This window comes from Stegodyphus dumicola, chromosome 6, assembly GCF_044657685.1.
Source record: "Stegodyphus dumicola isolate Sdum_Otavi_A_Nest chromosome 6, ASM4465768v1".
NCBI classification, from domain to species: domain Eukaryota; kingdom Metazoa; phylum Arthropoda; class Arachnida; order Araneae; family Eresidae; genus Stegodyphus; species Stegodyphus dumicola.
This window is the reverse complement of record NC_140773.1, coordinates 16,298,263-16,318,534: the sequence shown is the minus strand read 5'-3', so window position 1 is coordinate 16,318,534 and position 20,272 is coordinate 16,298,263. Positions and strand designations below refer to the sequence as shown.

At 34.3% G+C, this 20,272-nt stretch overlaps 1 protein-coding gene across 1 annotated transcript in view; it reads left to right on the top strand.

Moving 5' to 3' along the window:
- LOC118205901 (cartilage oligomeric matrix protein-like) overlaps nucleotides 1–20,272 on the top strand; it is a 242,136-nt gene that overhangs the window by 45,930 nt on the left and 175,934 nt on the right. The window contains exons 2-3 of the mRNA XM_035378174.2: nucleotides 13,837–14,007; nucleotides 18,726–18,940. Of these exons, the coding sequence (XP_035234065.1) occupies nucleotides 13,837–14,007; nucleotides 18,726–18,940 (386 nt within the window). The remainder of the gene's footprint in view (nucleotides 1–13,836; nucleotides 14,008–18,725; nucleotides 18,941–20,272) is intronic.

Genomic DNA, 20,272 nt, shown 5'->3' with positions numbered 1-20,272 from the left:
GGTTTTTGATAATAGATTTCTTGAAAGAGTCCATATTGCAGCTCGATTGAAGTAAATTACATTGTTTACTGTAAGTGGACAGTAAAAGGTACAATGGTCAGGTGAGTTTTCTAATCCGCAGACATATGTATATACTTGCATTTGAAATGCAAAAGCGATGCAGATTGGTGGAAAGGGGCCATGTCTCGAAATACAATTACTTAGTTGTGAGATGGCTATGACATGTGTTCCCTCCTGTGATTTTGTCATAATCTCATAATCTAAATAATGCGCCACCATCCAAAAAATTTTATGACCTAGTTGTTTAAAAAAATTAACAGAAAATTCGGCCTATTAAATTTTAAGTAGAAATTCTGTATGACTAAAAATCATCCAGAATTGTAACTCTTGTAAAATATCGCTTCACAGATATTAAATTATTATAGTGCGTTTTTATAACAGTTTGCGAGGAATTCGAAAAGAAAACTTACTAGTTAATTTAGAAAATAATACTTTTAGGAAACAAGAGACAGATTCTGGAGCTGTAACTAGTTAAAAGCACCCCTTTTCCGTTAGAAGCGCCTGCTGACCTTGAAGACGCATTAAGATTTAGGAACACTACCAAAAATAAAAGTTTCTGAGTTTTATCTAAACTCGAGAGTTTAAAAGCATTTTTCTCGCCATCGGAAATAAAGCACTTCACCTCTTCTCCATGTAAGTTCAACAAGTTTATTCACCAGTTTTTTAACGCATTCAACAATGGTTAACAAGCTTTTTACTGTTGCCAATATATTTTATAGAAATGGTGATAGTATGAGTGAATATTTTGAGCAGTTGAAAAAGTGCATTTTTAGATGCTGCTAATGGTTCCAAACGTGGAAATAAATGAATTTTAAGTGGAGCTTGTAATTATTTATATGTTTATACGATGAGCACATGAACATATCGATAAAATTAAATTTGGGTACAAGTAATAAAAACATTTGCTCTGCAAATTGAAATTAATACTTAGATTTAAGATAAAATATAAAAGGTTTATTATCAGTCATAAAAACAATTAGTTGTAAAGTATCTTACATCTAAATATTGAGAAATAATTAGAATCGATAAAATGATTCCAATGCTTTTAATCATCGGATTGTTTTCTCAGAGATTAGATTTTCTGATGATTTTGATTCGTCATCTGAAATAAACTACAGGTCTTAAAAATGAAATATTAGATCAATATTCTTATTCAGATGCATATTATGCTCTTGCAGAAGAAAGAACCAATCTAAATGGAAGAGAAGCCCGCCAGTCTAAAATGGAGTTTCTAGATAGTCAACAGATTTTATATAAAATTCCATCGATTTTTAAAGGCGACTTATATGGGAAGTTTCTCACATTCTGCAGGAAAAAAGGGTACTTTTCCGTTTTGCCGGCGTAGGCGATAAAGTCGCCAATAATGGTACAACGCATGCCAAACGAAATATCCTCGCTGGTAACCTTTTACACCTCATTTTCGAAACAAGTCGCAGCCATTTCTTATCAGATTGATTGTTTTTTTCAATACTGGCATAAAATTACATAGAATTTTTAACAGATAGTTCAATTTTATGCCCTAAGACCATTCGCGGTAATTAAATCAATTAGGAAGCAACCACACCGCTCACCTGAAGACGAAAATATAGTAAAGGCAAAGTCAAGGGTTAAATTCATCCATTCTAATGGAATGCACCAGCGAAGTAAAGCACTGCGGTTTTACATAATTTCTGAGTAAGCTATTCGTACGAATTGAAACAATTCTTGCATTTAAACTTGTATTCCAAACTAAGATTTAACTTGAAATTAATGTAGATAATTACTGAGAGAATTAGATTTTTGTAGAGTAGTTTGCGTGAGATGGGATCTCTTGGGGTCACGTGATACGAACCGGCGAATCAGGATGTTGAACCATGAAAGCATAGTAAATTCATAAATTAATGTCTTTTTACAAAATTTTTAAACGCTTTTAAAATGTTTATGCCTTTAAAATAAAAAAAATCTTAAAACTAACATTTTTTAACATATTTTATGTGTATACTGTATGTTGTCGCCAATAAAGTCTGCTTGGCGAGATTTGCGCCGGCGAAACAGAAAAGTACCGAAAAAAATATTCTGCAGTGAGCTGAAGCAAGCAGCTAAATAAATGGGGTAATTATTACACACAATGAAACAAAAAAAAAATGTACCATTATACGTAAATGATACTATATTCATTTTATCATTTATACGTGACGCTACATTTATCTGATGTTATGCTGCCCTGTTGGCACGGTTGTAGAGAAGCCAAGTGCCATAACCTTAAGACCGAGTTTGAATCCCGAAAAAAGGCATGGGTACATACATATACAGGGTGTCCCAAAATGATCGCATAAACTCTGCACAGCTAGATTTTTCGTTGGGAGTACATAAAAACTGGCTAAAGAAGCGTTCCTGTACGATCCATAGTTTACGAGAAAAATACGAAAAACAAAGTATGACATTACTTCCGGTGCAAGAAAAAACACTTTATTGGACATATCAACAACAGTATCGGCATATCTTTCTAGACGATAATGTTTAAAACGTTCGCCGTGCATATCGCGTCATGCATGCGCGCGCGCCGTGTGTCGAGATGTAGTAGTGACAACACCATTAGTTGCTCGTCTGCATGCTGCTTGTACTTCGGTGGACCCCGCGATGCTGCAACGTGTGATGACAGCCATTCCACGGCGTGCTCAAGCCTGCTTCGACATGCACGGCAGACACTTTGAACATCTGATTTAAATTGTGCATATACTGCTGTTGATATGTTCAATAAAGTGTTTTTACTTGCACCGGCAGTGACGTTATTTTGTTTTTCGTATTTTTCTCGTAAACTATGGATCGTACAGGAACGCTTCTTTGGACAGTTTTTATGCACTCCTAACGAGGAATCTAGCTGTGCAGAGTTTATGCGGTCGTTTTGCGACACCCTGTATAGCATCTTTGCGCCTGGCTGGTGTAGTTTCGCTGGCTGCCGTAACGATAGGTCCGGTTTCGAATCTTGGAGAAGGCCTGGATGCTTGTAAGAGTAAAGAGTCAGTACAGTGAGTTAAAAAATACACAGCAAGCCTAAAGTCCAATCGAGAGTTCGACGGTAGGAAAGGAAGCTTAGAAGACCCCTTAGACCGTCTTCCTTCTTCAAATCGGAGCGGGAGCTTAATAGTAGCAAGACCCAGCAATGCTTAACATAACCTACGGAAATGCAAAGGTGCTGGCCTTCCTCAACTTGTCTTCGAGGCATGGGGGAACTTGAAATATTGACGAGCCAAAAGATTCCTATAAAGGTTCATCGTAGAGAAAGAGAGGTAAGAGACACTCGAAGTTTCGGGGTGATCACTCAGGCGATTCTCCATCAAAACTGGGAAAATTCTTTATTGACACCTATAAAGCGGCCAATGCCTGTACCAACGATAGAAGCAATCCTATCCTCTTAACCATGAGAAAATATAGTAGACTTGATTTAACGTTACTGCAAGAAAAGTATAACAACTTCATGTTGTTTATTAAGTACATTTTTAACTTAATTTACATCTTTAACTTAAAATTTTTAATAACTTAATTTACTTTTTAAACATAAAATTCACCTTCAATTTTTTAATTACTATAATTCAATTAAATTTTCATTAATTAACTTGGATTATAATACTTGCTTGAATGAGAAATAATTTTCTTTGTATATATTTAATCTTCCTGACACCTTCAATTTTTTAATTACTATATTCACCTTCAATTTTTTAATTACTATAATTCAATTAAATTTTAATTAATTAACTTGGATTATAATACTTGCTTGAAGGAGAAATAATTTTCTTTGTATATATTTAATCTTCTTGACAGAACCACAATCTAAAATAATTAAAAGAGAGAGAGAGAGAGAGAGAGATAAATTAAACTATTATCCTATGAAAAACTTGTTCTCTATAAATTAGTTTACATTTCAATTGTGGTAATGATGTCGTAATTACTTAATGGGTGCCTTAGTCATAGCAGATTAATTATGCAGTTAGTTATTAATGCATTAGAACGAATTAGTTATATAATTAACTAATGCGTTAAAGGACGAAGAAAATAATTTCGAAGAACTCCATAAAATAATCTATATTTTTTGTATTAAAAAATATTTAATTAATTAAACATTTCCTTTTTAAAATTAAGTAACACGATATTACAGAGGTATTTGCGTTATCTTCAAGAATTATTTATAAAAATAAAATCAGTGATACTATTAATATCATATACATTAATTTCTCCATTAGACAGGAATACTAATGGAGTTCGGGTTTAATTTAAGTAACACAGTTAAGATGATCCTACGGTTTCAGGTGAATTTGGTCTTCTAAGAAAAGGAATGTTTGACATCGATGTTTATGTTTGTTCTCAGAAATAATGATTACTTTCTGATAAGGTCATATTTGAGAGGAAATCTCCAAAAGACGTTTATTGTATTTAAGTTTCAAAAATTGTCTAAGGCTAGTTAAAAATATAGTTCAGAGCTAAAACATCTAAACTATGAGTATTTTTATGCAATTTGTGTTATAAAAATAGGCTCCAAACATATTTACGATGTTTAAACGAAGTTATTTAACAGTTGCATGTTATCTATTGAGCTTTTATAATTCTTCTTGGTAAATAATATCAAGGAATTAAGCGTTAAAGTTTTAAACATTACATATTTATATCACGCTAGAAGATAAAAAAATCTGATGTGTACACCACATGACTTCCTTGTACGGAATATTAAATTATACGCATTTTTTCTTGCATTTCATTTAAATTTATTGGATTCATTAAATCTACTTCGCCGATAGCGCATAAACCACAATAGAATAAATGCATTCTTTAAATTCACTCTAGTATATGTTTACCATAGCGACACTCTGGCGCTAGATTCACTTAACAGTATTATATTTCGTTAATATTATAACTCATAATGCACAAAAATTATATCATTTAAAGAATAGAATTATCTAATCGTTGCCACATGTTCTATTCAAATACTATAATAAAGCTAGAATGATGTATAAAAGAAATTAAGCAAATAAAACAAAAAAGAAACAGTTTTTCACAGACGATTGAGTATTTCTCATTCAATTAATTCAGTTCTCACTTCGCGAGAAGGCAAAAATACATAAAAACTCAAAATATCTATATTAAAAATTACGAAGTAAATCTTAAACGCTTATTTCCTCGAAAAAACTCCAGAAAGAATTAAGCATGATTTAATTGGCAATAATAAATGAAGGCGAAGGCGTTATCTTTGTTGTTGCGAAGCTAAGTTTCTCTAGATTGGCAACAAATCCACTAGTCTGCTGTTTCAAATGTAAACAATCAATGGCTGCCATAAAAAAAAAGGCTTAGCGGCATTTAAACAACTTTAAAATTGTTGATAATTCTAAAAATATTGCATACAGATTTACTAAAGGCATAAAAACCTTAACCGGAAGATAAAAACAACATAATTCAATCATTTTTAAAGCAAAACATATACAATTTACAAACATATAAGAGTAAAGAAACTGAGATTACTGAGCCGGGTAACAAAGTGGATATATATATAAATATATTTATATACGTTTGGTGCGGCCGATTGCAACCAAAATACAAGGTGCACATCTACATGTTACAGCAATCCTATATACAAAATTTCAACGTTCTGAGGCTACTCTTTTTTGAGTTATGCGAGATACGTACGTACGTACGTCCGTACAGACGCCACGAAAAATTCTCTTCAGAATTATTTTAAAGCAGTTTTATAATTTTTTTGGAGGAAACGAGTCTTTTATTCTTTCCTTACGTACATCACACAAAAACATCGTTAAATTGTTATTCTTTCCTTACGTACATCACACAAAAACATCGTTAAATTGCATTCGATAGCGGTCAAAATGGATATTTTCGTTGAAATATGCTGCCTGAAACTTTTCGTGATTAGTGTGTTGGTGTATTTAATTATGGCAAAGCACACGAGGGCTATCTGCCTAAGGGAAGGGATGCCTTTCGTGGAGGACTTTCTAAGGGAAACTGGCTCGTATACAGGTTACACATGGGGAAAAGCACGAAAACGCCCATGCAGCCAGCCCGTTCGCGGGATTCGAACCTCGGACCGAACTACCAGTGTTCAGCGACTTTACCGCTCGGCCGCTGGTGGGCCCCCTTTTCGTGATTACGATACTTCCTTTTTACTTCGTACAAGTAAGTAAAAGCAACATATACGTTGATTTACGAACATTAAAAGAATATTTAAAGGGGATGTGTAAATATGTAACATTTTCGAAGTATAAATTAAGCTTTAAACATTTATGTTTTCCTCTAACACACAAACACCCCCCCCCCCCCAGAAAAAAAAAAGAGGCGAAGTAAAAAATGCTGAGAGGTCTGAGTTCTTTTGTCGTTGAAAAAGTTTCATTAGGATTAATTTATTCTTCCACCGCAACATAAGAAAATTAAAATTAAAAAAAAAATTTAAGTCAAAAATTATAATCGGAAACAGTTAAAAATTGCTTAATCGGTTCATTTTTATTCGTAATGATGTAAGAAAATTCATTTTATTCATTAGAAAGACATCTTTCTTGATTTAATTCAAGCATCTTGGAGAATTATCTGTTCAGATGTATTACTAATGGTCTGAGCAAAGTTACAAAATACCTGAATTTCAAAAAAACCAATGGAGCATTATTAAGATTTGCGAGTTGATTAAAATTTTTTTTTTTTTTTTTTTTTTTTTTTTTTTTTTTTTTTGTGATATGTTAAAACGTGGAAAACCTTAAAAATCCACATTAAAAAATTTTTTTTTTAGATTATTCATTTAAGATTCTATTAAGAACTTAAGAAACCCTATTACAATTGAAATTAAATAGGAAAATACTGTGTATTTGAAAATGATGAAAGTTTAATTATTTGTTAAACTAGGCTTAATGATCGTCATAATTTATTAGTCTAACGATAATGATCAAGTTTTTGAACCCACTTCTTTGAGGATTTCACTTAAACGTGCTTTAATAATAGCTTATTCGAAACTATCAGCATACATACATATTCAAAGGCTAAGAAGCAAACTTGCAAAATACACGCATTCGCGCACTGTGTAAAAAGAGCTTTTAACGTAGGAATACATTCCTCTATAATGGTCTGATGAGAAAGAAAAGAATAAGAAGCCATTTGAGGTGTGTCGTGCTCGTGAATGTTTTTATCTTCGAAACTACAAATATTACAATCAATCGAAATACATCATTAGATAGATAAAAGATCGCATTATCAAACACAAAAAAGTTTTAAAAAAGAAAGAAAAAAAATCTGAAAGTTTCCAGATTTCATATTACGATAGATAGATTTTTTTCTTTTTAATGTTCTTTGTGCTACCTTTATTTGTTCAATAACACGTTCTTCGCACTTAAACCATAAAATTTAATTCAACAGCAGTATCGCAAAATAATTTAAAGAAAGCATATCTTTTGAATTTCCGATACACGATCTCGGGGGTGGGGTGTACCCGATACAATGTTGCCACTGCTTGCTTTAAAATCGTTGAGTTTCTTAATCAAAAACTCATAAATGCTTTCAAAAATAAAATGAACAATATATATATATATATATATATATATAATAAACAAAAAATATGAAATAAATAAAACAAAAAATCTGAAAGATTTCAGATTTTAAATTACGTCCAAAGGGACGTTATTTTAATGTTTTGTCTGTTACCTTTATTTATTAAATATCAAGTTGTACGTACTCAAACTATAAAATTCAATTCAACAGCCATATCGCAAATTCATTTTAAAATGAGCATATCTTTAGAATTTTCGATACAGAGTCTCGCGCGCTGGAGATAAAAATGTTTTTTTTTTCGTACAATGTTGCCATTGCTCGCTTTGAAATACTTTAGTTTCTTAATCAAAAATTCGTTGAAGTGTTACAAAATCTGAAATCGATAATAAAACAAATTTCAAATTCAAATTAGGGCTTCCACATGCATATATTCTATGGAAGATTACCTTATTCAAATTTTGATGGCTCTAGGTACCGTTGTTTCATCACAATGCGAGAAATGTACAGACATTTATGCAGAGTCTTCATTATTTAATTTATTTAAATATAAGACAGGGCGATAATATATTGTGGCAACGATTTGATAAGTGATACCGCCTTTTAAAGTTTTCGAACGCAAGATGCCAAAACGAAATTAATAGTCCTACAGGGCAAATTGCCCCTTTGGACTAATAATAAAAAAAGTCCAAATTTGGACTTCCTGATGCTCATATTCGGGTGGAGATGTACGTTATTCAAAATTTGATGGCTCTAGGTGCCGTTGTTTTATCACAGTGCGAGAAACATAGATACATTAATGCAGATTTTTCATCATTTAATTTCTTTAAATATAATACAGGGCGATAATATTTGGTTGCAACAATTTGAAAAGCGAATCTCTGTTTATAGTGAAGCTGTACAAAATGCCGAAACGAAATGGGCTAAACACCCTTTGGACTCCCGCCCCTTAGAAGCCCCTTAAAAACACCTTAGAAGCTTCCTCATAGAGAACTATCTGTTTAATCTCAGCATTGGTGAAGTTACTGGAACGTATAATTTTAGGACGCTTGCAATTTTATTTATCTTCGAATAATATCTTAAATGTCACAATTTGGATTCCGTAGAGGAAAATCGACAGAACATGCCATCTCTCGCCTAAAAACAATCTTGCAGAATATTAGAAACAATGAACAGCACTCTTTAATCATTAGCATGGACACTCAAGGAACTTTTGACTCCCTATGGTGGCCGGACATAATAAATGCTTGGTCACAATCGGATGTCCATCTGACCTTATTGATATAATCAAGAGCTATCTACAGGGCATAACAGTACAGATTACAGCAGACTCAGAGATTGCAACCAGAAAGCTTCAAAGTGGATGCCCTCAGGGCTCTTGCTTAGAACCGAGTCTCCAATTCGATTCTTGAAGAATTCAAACACTTTCAGGAATGTGAAATAATTGCCTATGCAGACGACTTCCTAATGATCACACATGGGAAGTCAAAACTACAACTTATAGCTCGGTTCTATTTGGATATATTTAGTAATTGGGCCCGTTATCACAAAATCAAAATATCTCCTTCAAAAACTTCGGAAATGATAATAGGTGCAGCAAGGCCCTTAAAAAGAAACCCATCTCTGAAATTACAAGGACAATCAATTAAATTCAGTAACCAAATTAAGTATCCAGGTTTTTTTTTTTTTTTAGATTCACGACTATCTTGGATTCCACACCTAAAACAAATGAAAAGGAGAACTATTAATATTGTCATAAATAATCAGATGAAAAGAACTGCGGGAAAGTCTTGAGGAGCCTCATCTCACCTGTTAAAATTGTGATGTAAAACGGTCATCGAAAAAATTCTGTTCTCTACTGTGCTGGAATATGGGCAGTTAATCTAACTAAACATGCTCGTCGGCTATTAAATTCTATGCAGAGGATGTCTCTTCTTCACATAAGTAGAGGATATCGCACATCACCAACAGCGGCATTGCAAGTACTTATAGGTTTACCTCCAATTGGCCTAGTAGTAGAACAAGAGTCTACTCTCTCTCGGGTCCTTCGTTTAAAAGTAAACAGTACCTTATGGAATCACTCTCAATATCCTACTGATTATGAATCAAAAGTTTTAGAACTTCTAATGAGCAAAACAACTGCAATAACTTTCATCCAGCAGCTTTTAATCTCTCTGACGGTATCAGTATAAACGACCAACCAATTCAGAGGTACAGTAATAACCTTTTCACAGATGGCTCCAAAACTGAGAACGGCACGGGCAGCGCCTTCTGTAGACTAGAAAATGGAGTTGTAACATTCGAGTGGAAAAGGAAATTAGGCTCGAATAACTCGGTATACCAAGCAGAGCTTCTAGCTATCACTGCTGCAATTAGATATGCGAACACATGTCAACAGGAGAAATTCTCCATACTCAGTGATTCGGCATCAAGTCTGACGGCTATCGCAAGTCAAAACAGCCGGAGTCCATTGGTATACAGAATTCAGAAACAGCTTCTGACAATGCCTATTTCGCAAAGACCCACTTTAAAATGGGTTCCCGCTCACACAAGGATTCAAGGCAATGAAGCCGCTGACCTACTGGCCAAGCAGGCAGCCAACTGTACGGATATATTAGAAAGACCAACTAAACTTCCTTGGTCTCATATTAAGCGAACAACTTTGACAAGTCTGCTACAAAATTGGCAAAGTAGATGGACAGAGGCAGAGGTAGGACGAAGGACATTTCGCTTACTGCCAAAAGTTAACATGGAAATAAAGACCCACTGTGCTAGCCTAACACAGTTCTTGACAGGTCATGGACCATTCCCAGTATACCTGAACAGATTCAGACTTAGGGATACTCCTTTCTGCGAATGCGGAGAGGAAGGCGACACGGACCATTATTACTTCCATTGTGTACATACAAGAACCTGGCACTTGAAGAAACCAGCGGACTGTGCCTGGGCAATGTGGACGACTAACACACTCAAAAACAGAATAGCCCTTGATAAAATAGAGAAAATCTCAGAACACTGCCTAAGCAGAAACAACCGTGGATAATATTATAATGTTTCAAAAGTTCAGAACTTAAAGCAGATAACCAGAATAACGCTTAGTGCCTTGCAGTTAACAATATGTAAAAACTATTATTAGTTTATAATATTCAACCTTGTTACTCTGGAGTCTTTCCCGCTGTTATGGTATATAATTCCGTTTGGTTCATGTCCGTGGTCGGAAGCCATCATAGCGGTGCACTCACTCACTCACTCACTAAGTTCTACAATACTAAATTCATTAATTATCTTCCTAAAGATCTTACAATTTACACGGATGGTTCTAGACTAGATGCTGGAACAGGATGCGGATTATGTATTTTACAAGGTAACGAGACTTTCCACACATGGAGAAGAAGATTCAATTAAAATAATTCAATTTTCCAGGCAGAGTTAGCGCAATTAAAAAAGCAGTTCTAATTTCGAATCGATTTTCAAATAGAGATATAATTTGTACCGACTCACAATCAAGTCTTCAAGCCATTGCTGGAACACAATCAAGGAGCCTTTTAATATTTGAAATTCAAAAACTCTTACTCAGATCTCCATTAGAACTAAGACCGACCTTTTGTTGGGTACTAGCACACACAGGAGTCGTAGGGAATGAGCAAGCAGATAAATTAGCAAAAATGCGGCTATGGGCATACATCTATCAGAATATGCATTACCATTTCCAGATTTCCAGGATTTTTCCTTAAGAAAGTGACATTCGTTAGTATGTTACAAGAATGGCAGTTTCGCTGGAATAATCGTACGACGGGTCGCAGAACATACAAGTTCATCCCCAAAGTATCTACTGATTTATCTACGTTTTCTAATACAATCAGGAATTATACAACTGGTCATGGACCTTTTATGACTTACTTGTATAGATTTGGCCTATCAGAGAACGACTTATGCCGCTGCGGTCATCAGGGATCACTTGATCACTATGCATTTAATTGCGTACATACCAAAACTTTTCATCTACGACAACTTTCAGAAAAATACTGGCTTAGCTAATTATTAAAATCAAAAGGAGCATTAAATAAACTTGGTAACTGTATAAAAATTTGTTACAACTTAAATACATTTCCTTCCCCTGAATAAAATTTCAGTTAGTAAGTTTTGTTGATTTTCTTTTTCTTAATATTATTTTTACTTTTATACTTTCTATAAACTATCTTGTATATGTTTAAATTGATTTTGTGAAACATCATTTTAATTTCCGTATGGCGCCAAGTAACTATCCAAGTATACTTAAAAATTTATTTGTAGATTTAACACTCACTAGGAATCTAACTGCAGATGTCTTTAATTATGTTTCTTATTTCTCATATTATTGAACAGTTTTACATAAGGCGATTTTGAATGAATAAATGTAGTAAATAAAAATATAGTAAAATATATGCGTGTGTAAAATCTTTTGCTTGTTTTATTTTTGTATAACATCCTCACAGTTCTCTTAATAATCCTACCCATTAAACACCAGTGGATCTTTAAACTAAAAGAGAGAAGCTACCGTTACTTTAAAAATATACGGTGTAATATAATTGCTTATGTGATAATGACGTAATATCAAATGCAGAATGATACTTCCAAAGAAAGTTCTCTCCCAAGTGTTCCTCTAATAAAAAAAAGAGATAAAGTTCATTATTTTATGCAGCCTTTCAGTTTTGTGGAAGCAAGGGACTTAACAAATAAACTATACTGTCACTGGTAATCACTATTCACGTCGAACCCACGGATCTTCTTCTTGCTAGCTCGGCGTGCTAACCATTTATACCACGATAACACGCAAGAGAAGTGCGATGTCATTTTCTAATAAAACTCATTAAAATCTAATCCATCTTTTTTGGATAACCCAGTATATTACATTAAACAATAATATTGTTACGAATTTTGTATATAGATAGGTATTTTAGTGCAATTATATGTGAAATTTTTGTATTTTTCTGTGTAATGTAACGTGAAAAATCTAAAGAGAGAAGCTATGCCTGAAAGTAAGAATACAGGGGCAAGTGTATTTTACATTGAGTAAATGGGTATCTCGGTAATTTCGTGAGATATCGCCAAGCTGACAATGGTTTTGGAAACTTATTTTGTCGTCCAATTTCGCCAGAAATCGCGTAAAGTCGGCAAATACGGCGAACTTGTGGTGACATTGAGGTTCGGTCTTTGTACCATCATAATGAGTGTTGTTGTTGAATATATGCAACTGGTCACTATATTATCTGTAACCGTAATTCGACCCTCTTATTGCTTTCCAGTAATTTTGAGAAGCAGAAAGCACTAGAAATATCTCTGCCGCCGGTTGAAAACTATAAAAAGCCAGAGAGAGCACCAGTTTTTGTTGTTGTTTAGTTATTGTTATTGCGAATAATTAGTTCAGCCATAACTGATATATCTATGCTTTCTCGATATAGCTTTCTTTTTAGGTGTGGTGCTTTAATTTGCATTGTGTTTGACGTGTTTAGTAGTTTGAAGTGCAACTGATAATTGTAATCTATGATACTGTGATTACCAGTACGAGTATTTCTGTGGAAAATTCCAGAACTTTGAAGTGTTTTTATCTGATAAAAATAAATTTTATAACCTATTATCGGATCTGTGTACATTCAGTCTATTACGAACCTGTACGCACGCAACACTTTTTGACATCAGAAGTGGAATAATGAACATCAGACATACTTACCTGTCCCAACTTCTAGTACAAGCACAAATTTTACAGAGATTTTAAGCGCAGTCTACAATAATTTCTCCTCCTACTGTGGCTTCTACAATTCAAGGCAGTTCAACTTCTGCTGCTGAAATGGAAGAACAAGAAAAATACAATAATCTAACATATAATTGCACTGAAATATCTAACTGTGTATAAAATTCGTAACAATATGAAAATAATGAAAATCTGTCCTGTGTTTATAATTGAGTTACCTTAATAGACTTCCATACAGTTAATTTTTGCTGTTGAAACTGGTAACTAAGAGTATCAAATTTCCAAACAAGTTATATTTAGAAAAGGGCTAATTACATAGATAGTAATTGATTAAAGTTACTGGAATGACTCACTAAGCCTAAACATTTGAGAAAAAATTTAAGCGCTCCAATAAAACACTTTAAAAATTAGGTAATTAAATTTTTTATTTAGACTATTTCGTAGATAAATACTCTATACTGCTTTATAAAGTCAATTATTTAGTATGTACCACTAGTCTGTGTATAAACGCTAATTATAACTCCTTTATTTTACAGGAACGACATCAGATTTAGCAAATGCTTTGTGCAGCAAAAATGCGAGTATTGCCATTTTGTTTCGTGAAATGTCTTCCCGACCTAGGCCATTTAGTCATACGATTGTAACTATTGACTTCCTGGTTACGGATTACAGACTTACGTTTGGAATTGATCCAAGTAAAGGACAAAGTAAGCATAATTTGTATAATGGATATATATTTTTAATTCAGAAAACATAATTTATTGCCTAAAACAGGTGGTGCTGTGAGAACTTTGAATTGAAGTTGTTGCCATTATCACTTTCAAAAGTATAATAACACAATATCTTCATATTGTTAAAGCCTTGCTTTGCATTATATAACTAGCTAATCTTTATTATATGCGGCTTAAGTGTCTGTTTGTCGCCGATAGTTTATTGGTTGCTTGCGTAACTGTACTAGCCAATGGGGTGAAGTTGCCATGGCATTCAAATAGTCCATATACACTGAAACCATACATGCAGTTATCATTGTTTTAATTAAATTTTCATGGTATTTAAGAACATTTAAATATTTTTAATTCATACAATTTTTGCTTATTATGCATTTAACTATATTTACATATGAATTACCTAGAAACTTGCAAACGTTGAGAAATTAAAGGAGACGAAACCAACTAACGAGTTGTGCGTAGTACATCTCATCAGGTAGGTTTACCCAAACTCTTATGCTAAACATCCTTTTCCAGTAAAGAGTTTAAAATTTTGCCCGATTTTATTCCGACATTGTATTTTAAACTGAATTTTCAGCTGAACGCAAATTGAGCGTGTCAGGGGGAACGTGAACATGTGTTTGCATTAGCAATCATCTGTTTTTGAAATGGTTTACAACTGAACGCAGGATTGAGCGTGTCAGGGGGAACGTGAACATTTGTTTGCATTAGCAATCATCTGTTTATAATCAATTTATAATAATCAATTTATAATATCTAGAACAGCGGTCATTTCGTATGACCGCCGGGCTTTCTAGTTTTATATAACAAGACTAATTAGCTTTTAAACTTTATATTTTAAGACTAATTAGCTTAAATACTTTTAGAACTAGCTAATAATTATATAACTACTATGCGTTAATATTTTCATTTATTCCGCATCACTACTCTCATTCTACAAATATGCAGACTGAATTAGCATAAAATAATGAAAATGACAGTTCAGGGGCAGGAAGCGGAGCAAGCTCGCAGGCGGATTGCGGCTGAAGCAGTGCAAGTGTAGAGGCGGAACAAGCGGAGTCTAATTGATAAGTGGGTCATGATTCTTTATTTAGTTGATAAAAATGAGAATTCGAACCTGTCACAAAAGGAGTTCTGCATAGAGTAAGTCTGCATTAAGTCTGCATAGAGTAGTACTATGATTGATTGCTTTAGAGCACTACCCCATGATCTATAGTCACTTATTGGCAAGAAAAGGTTATAACTAAATTACATTTTTTTAGGATTGTTCCCACCACCACCCAGTGCAGTTAATTGCACCTCGACAATTGCACTTCCAAGGCCAAAACAAACGAAGAGACAGATGAGGCACTTTACCCACTGTCGGAGCTCTGGGAAGTGTCTGGGAGAGCTAACTTACAAGTGCACATCAGTATCGCCATTGAGAGAGGGGTTTCAAAAACGATTTTAGATAAAATCAAATTTTAGACGAAATAATTCAAAAATAAAGCTTAGAAATGAGACATATTTCATATTCCAGGTGCTATAAAATTAATACGCGTATACTGGAGTAGTTATACTGCAATATTATGCTTTAAAAATTATTGACATATATATATATATATATATATATATATATATATATATATTGTTAGCAATAGCTATTTAAATTTCTTCTTTGGATTTTTATATGCCCCTCTTAACATCTGCAATGCATCAAAACGTTTCCCAACAGTATAATATCTAATTGAATCCATACAAATAATTTAATAATGCTGATGATGCGAATCTAAATCGAACTTTGACGTAACTAATTCGGAATTTGAACTCAAAATTTCGAGAGCTGAAACCTTTCTTTTAACAGGCTTCCATATTGGATAACAGCGCACTTTTGCTTTTACCTCTCGTTCTGTTAAAACTTCTCTCACTTAGAGTGTGATAGCTCTTGTCCATTGATCTAAAAATATAATTTGCATAAAATTGTGGGATGCATAGCGCGTACAGTGATGATGTGCAATGAAAAAGAATATGTGTCTTACGAATAAATAATCAAGGAATAAACTGTGTGGAATTTACGGCTACTGCTGTCTTCGAGTATCAGCAAACTTTCTTTTCCAAGTTATTACAACGCAAAGAACTATCACCACCGTTGCAACTTTCTCCAAGTCATCCTATTATATACGTAGAGAGATAGCAAGATAGATATAAATATATTGTTGCGTTTTTCTTTTTCTGACACCAGTTGTTACGTTATCTTCTTCCTTCACGTTCGTACGGGGTTCGTCTGGATTTGGAGTGAATAACGACGACACTTCATGAAGTATCGAAACACACTTTATTTGCCAGTATTGCCAGGACAGCTTCAAAACGGGTTTTAAAGTCGTCGATGAACTACTATAAACACGCTGATACGATCAGCGACACAGCCTTCAGGTTATCAGGCTATCACGGTGAAGACAGCTTCACTGCAAAGCACCCGAGTACAGCTCCCGACTCTGCTTGGTCGTTCTCGGAACTTCACGTACTCTCGAGACTCTCCACGCGATGCACTCGACGATACACAAGCGTATAGCTCTCGACGCAGCACAGTCTAAGACAAAACTCGACGGTGCACTAATTCGCGATGCACTAAAAGACTCTCTCGATGCACTCGACGACCGAGTCGGCGCTAGACTTCGAGACACTCGCTCAATGACTATCAGCTCGCTAGACGAGGCACACACACTAACTGACTGCGGACCAGCAGGGTTTATATAGCTTTCGTTTTATATAGCTTGTGTTCGAGAACATTCTGGGCTAAACCGGTAAGAATTCGTTCCAGAAGGTTCTCCATCCGTCCATTGTATATCGCCAATTTTGTCGCCAAATGAGCGATTTCTCGTCAAATGTGGCAACCCTGCCTTTCCTTACTATTTTATGGCAACCCTAAAACTGCTTTGCGGGGAAGCCATCTTACCGCGTTTGGACATTTCGTAACAATATACTTTGTAGGGTTTATATTTATTTTAAGCTATTTTTCCTGTCAAGCCTTTACTTTCCCCTAGAATTGCCAATGCCAGAGTATGTAAATCGTAGTAGAACGCGCAGAGTATTCAAATTTTAGCAGAAGTAAATTGAGTTTAAATAGAAGGGAAACGAGATTGTAAGTGTGCTTCTTGAATCACGAGCGTGAAGGTTGCTTGGTAGAAAGTTTAAGAACCGCGCGTTTCGGCCTGTGTGCCTATTTCGACAGTTCGTTGAATCTTTCAAATTCTTAATCAGAAAGTTTGCTGAATCTTAGCTGTATCTTAGAACGCGGTTAAGTTAGTTACGATTATAGAGCCTCGTAGGTAGTGACTTCGTTGTTTACTCATCCTGTCATTTATTTTTAGTTGCATTTTTGTCTATTTTGTTCAACCGCCGGGTCGGCGTAGTTTGTGAGCGTCAAGTGAACGCAACTGTGATTTCTAAAGTGAAATAAAAAGGGAGTTAAACCCTTCTTAAGAGTTTGTGTAATTTCCAGTTCATAGCAGTCACTACTACTGTTGCTGGCAAGTTGGGGCCTCCCAACATGATAACTTATAAATGCATTTTATCATTAAAATAAGCTTAAATAATTACCTTAAGAATATTTTAACAATCCACGTTTCACAGAGCTTAATCATATTTAGTGGAAACGATAGAACTTCTCTGCTTTCTACTACTCCTATTAAGCATTTCTATGGTAGGTAGCAGATGTGCTGTATCTCAAATAATTATTATCACCCTTTATGTGTATTTAATGCAGCAGAAATTTTCGAAGATTTGTGGAAAGCTGATTTAGCACTTCATTTAATTTTAATTAAATAGTTAATCATCTCGATTTGCTGGGTATTGAATAATTAAATTATTGTTTAAGAAAGCCAGTTACGTTTGAAATTTGGCAGCGAAATTTAATTTTGATTTACATTTGATGATGGAATAAGTTTCTATTATAAGAGGTTTAAAAATCACATAATTTAATAAGCGCAAAAACAAATCTGAAGAAAATATCGACTTTGCTTTCTTACTACTACAGGAAAACTATATAATAGGCTTTCACCATATCACATAGTAAACTAAGGTTTCTTTCTTTTCTTCTTTTTTTTTTTTTTTTTTTTTTTTGTGATGTAGCAAGGTTTGGTTACCCAGCAACGAAAGCTCGGTTTAAACCAGTTGTGACATTTATACCACCGTCTAAACCGAGCTTTACTTCATCGCTACTAGGTTCATCACTGCTTTCCTCCTCTTTGTTGTCAAGTATTGTATGCATAGTTGTAATTTTGCTCTTCATCGACGAAAATTCAAGCTCATCTTCACTTGAAATGATTCCTTCATCGTAACTTTAAAAATAATATTCCTGTTGCCTGGGCTGTTGATTTCGAACTAACATCGAAGACGCATATATAGCAATAAATCTAAAAAGCATGTTGAGGATCGAAGATTGGAAGTTGTTTTATACGCATGTAATGAAGAATGCACTCATGAAGCGATTTTACCCAAAAAAACCTTAAATAAAATAAACATTGTTATCGCTTCAAATCAAGTGGTACTCGAGAGTCACCACTCGAGTTACCGCGTGGTAACCGAGAGTTAACTCTCAAATGCAAAGGGTTAAATATGTGTTAGATTAAAAAAAATTTTCTCAGTTATTTTTGAAGTTTTAAAATCGATCTGCTAATTTAAACAAAAAAATTAAATTGAAGGGTTTTTTTTTCTAGTGTTATTAACCGTGAATGGACCTTCAAACTTGGAACAAAAGTACCGCATTCCTGGAAATTTATCAGCTGGCGAACACATAGCCATTTTTGTTCCCGATCCGAGAGACTCTACACCGGCCACTTTGAGAGTATACGTAAATTGCACGCTGCAACAGACGATAGAATTGCCCAAATCTATGTTCGACATGCTGCAACAGAATACAGAAGTGCAAGTGGTAAGGACTTTTATGGTTACCTCAGAGTATTATTTCCATTATATTCAATTAAAAATTATTCTCGCTTCGAAATATGTAATAAAATCGATGCTCTTAATAACAACTACTGAAAAGCGGAAAAAAGGACTTAAATAAAATAGCACTAGCTCAAATGTATTTAAGATACTAATTCGGAAGTCAAACAACAAAAATCAGCGTTATATTTTCAAAACTTTCACAGGACTAGTTTCGATGGTTTTACCGAACCATTATCCTCAGCTGCAAAACCGCAAATGAACAAGATAGGAAATAATGATTAGATAAGATAAGAAACCCTGGACAAGAATAAGCATGTGGCGCCATCTGTTGATGAAACCAGAACTAAAACATAATTTCTTTAAAGGCCGAAGGCAAAGATGGATTGGAATTAGGATCGTTAACTAGAACAGAAAGATTTTTTTGAATGTGAAATGCCTCTAGAAAATCCAGTTCTCCAATGGAAGATGTTTCTTGAATAATTTTGGCAGCAGAAAAATTGAAAGTGGGATTTTCGGACCAATAATGTTGCGCAACAGAAGACTTCTGTGTTTCCTTTTTTTCTAACGTATGCCTCATGTTCCTAGACGCGAAATTTTAAGGCTCTCTTAGTTTGGCCAATATAAATTAAACCCCACTGGCAAGGAATCCTGTAAATACCCCAGGAATTCATATCCGGAATGGGGTCCTTGAGTATGGAACTCGGAATTTTATTGTTGGGAGAATAAACAACCCGAAAGTTAAACAGATCATCAACAGATGGCGCCACTTGCTTATTCTTGTCCAGGCTTTCTTATCTTATCTAATCATTATTTCCTATCTTGTTCATTTGCGGTTTTGCAGCTGAGGATGGTGTTTCGGTAAAACCATCGAAACTAGTCCTGTGAAAATTTTGAAAATATAACGCTGATTTTTGTTGTTTGACTTCTGAATTAGTATTTGTTCGGCGTGTTATTGTGTCTTAATTGTATTTAAGATGCTTTTAAGAGTTGTGAAATGTTTGAACTAGTCGTTGTAATAGAACGATGGCTATAATGAGCGGTCGTGACAGCGAGCGTAGATTTCAGAATAATGTATTTAAAGCTAATACAGATAAGTTATTCTGCAGTATAAGTGAAATTTCTTCGAATGTGAATCTGTGCAATATGGTATAGAACGACTTCATTGTTCAATTTGGTAATGTAAACATAAATATGTTAACTTCTGAATCAACTGCTGTTACCTCAGATCTTGGTTAATTCGGGAGCAATGAAAGAAAAAATACGGAAAACAGGAATAACTCCCAGTAATTAACACAAAATATTACTAAAAATTTTT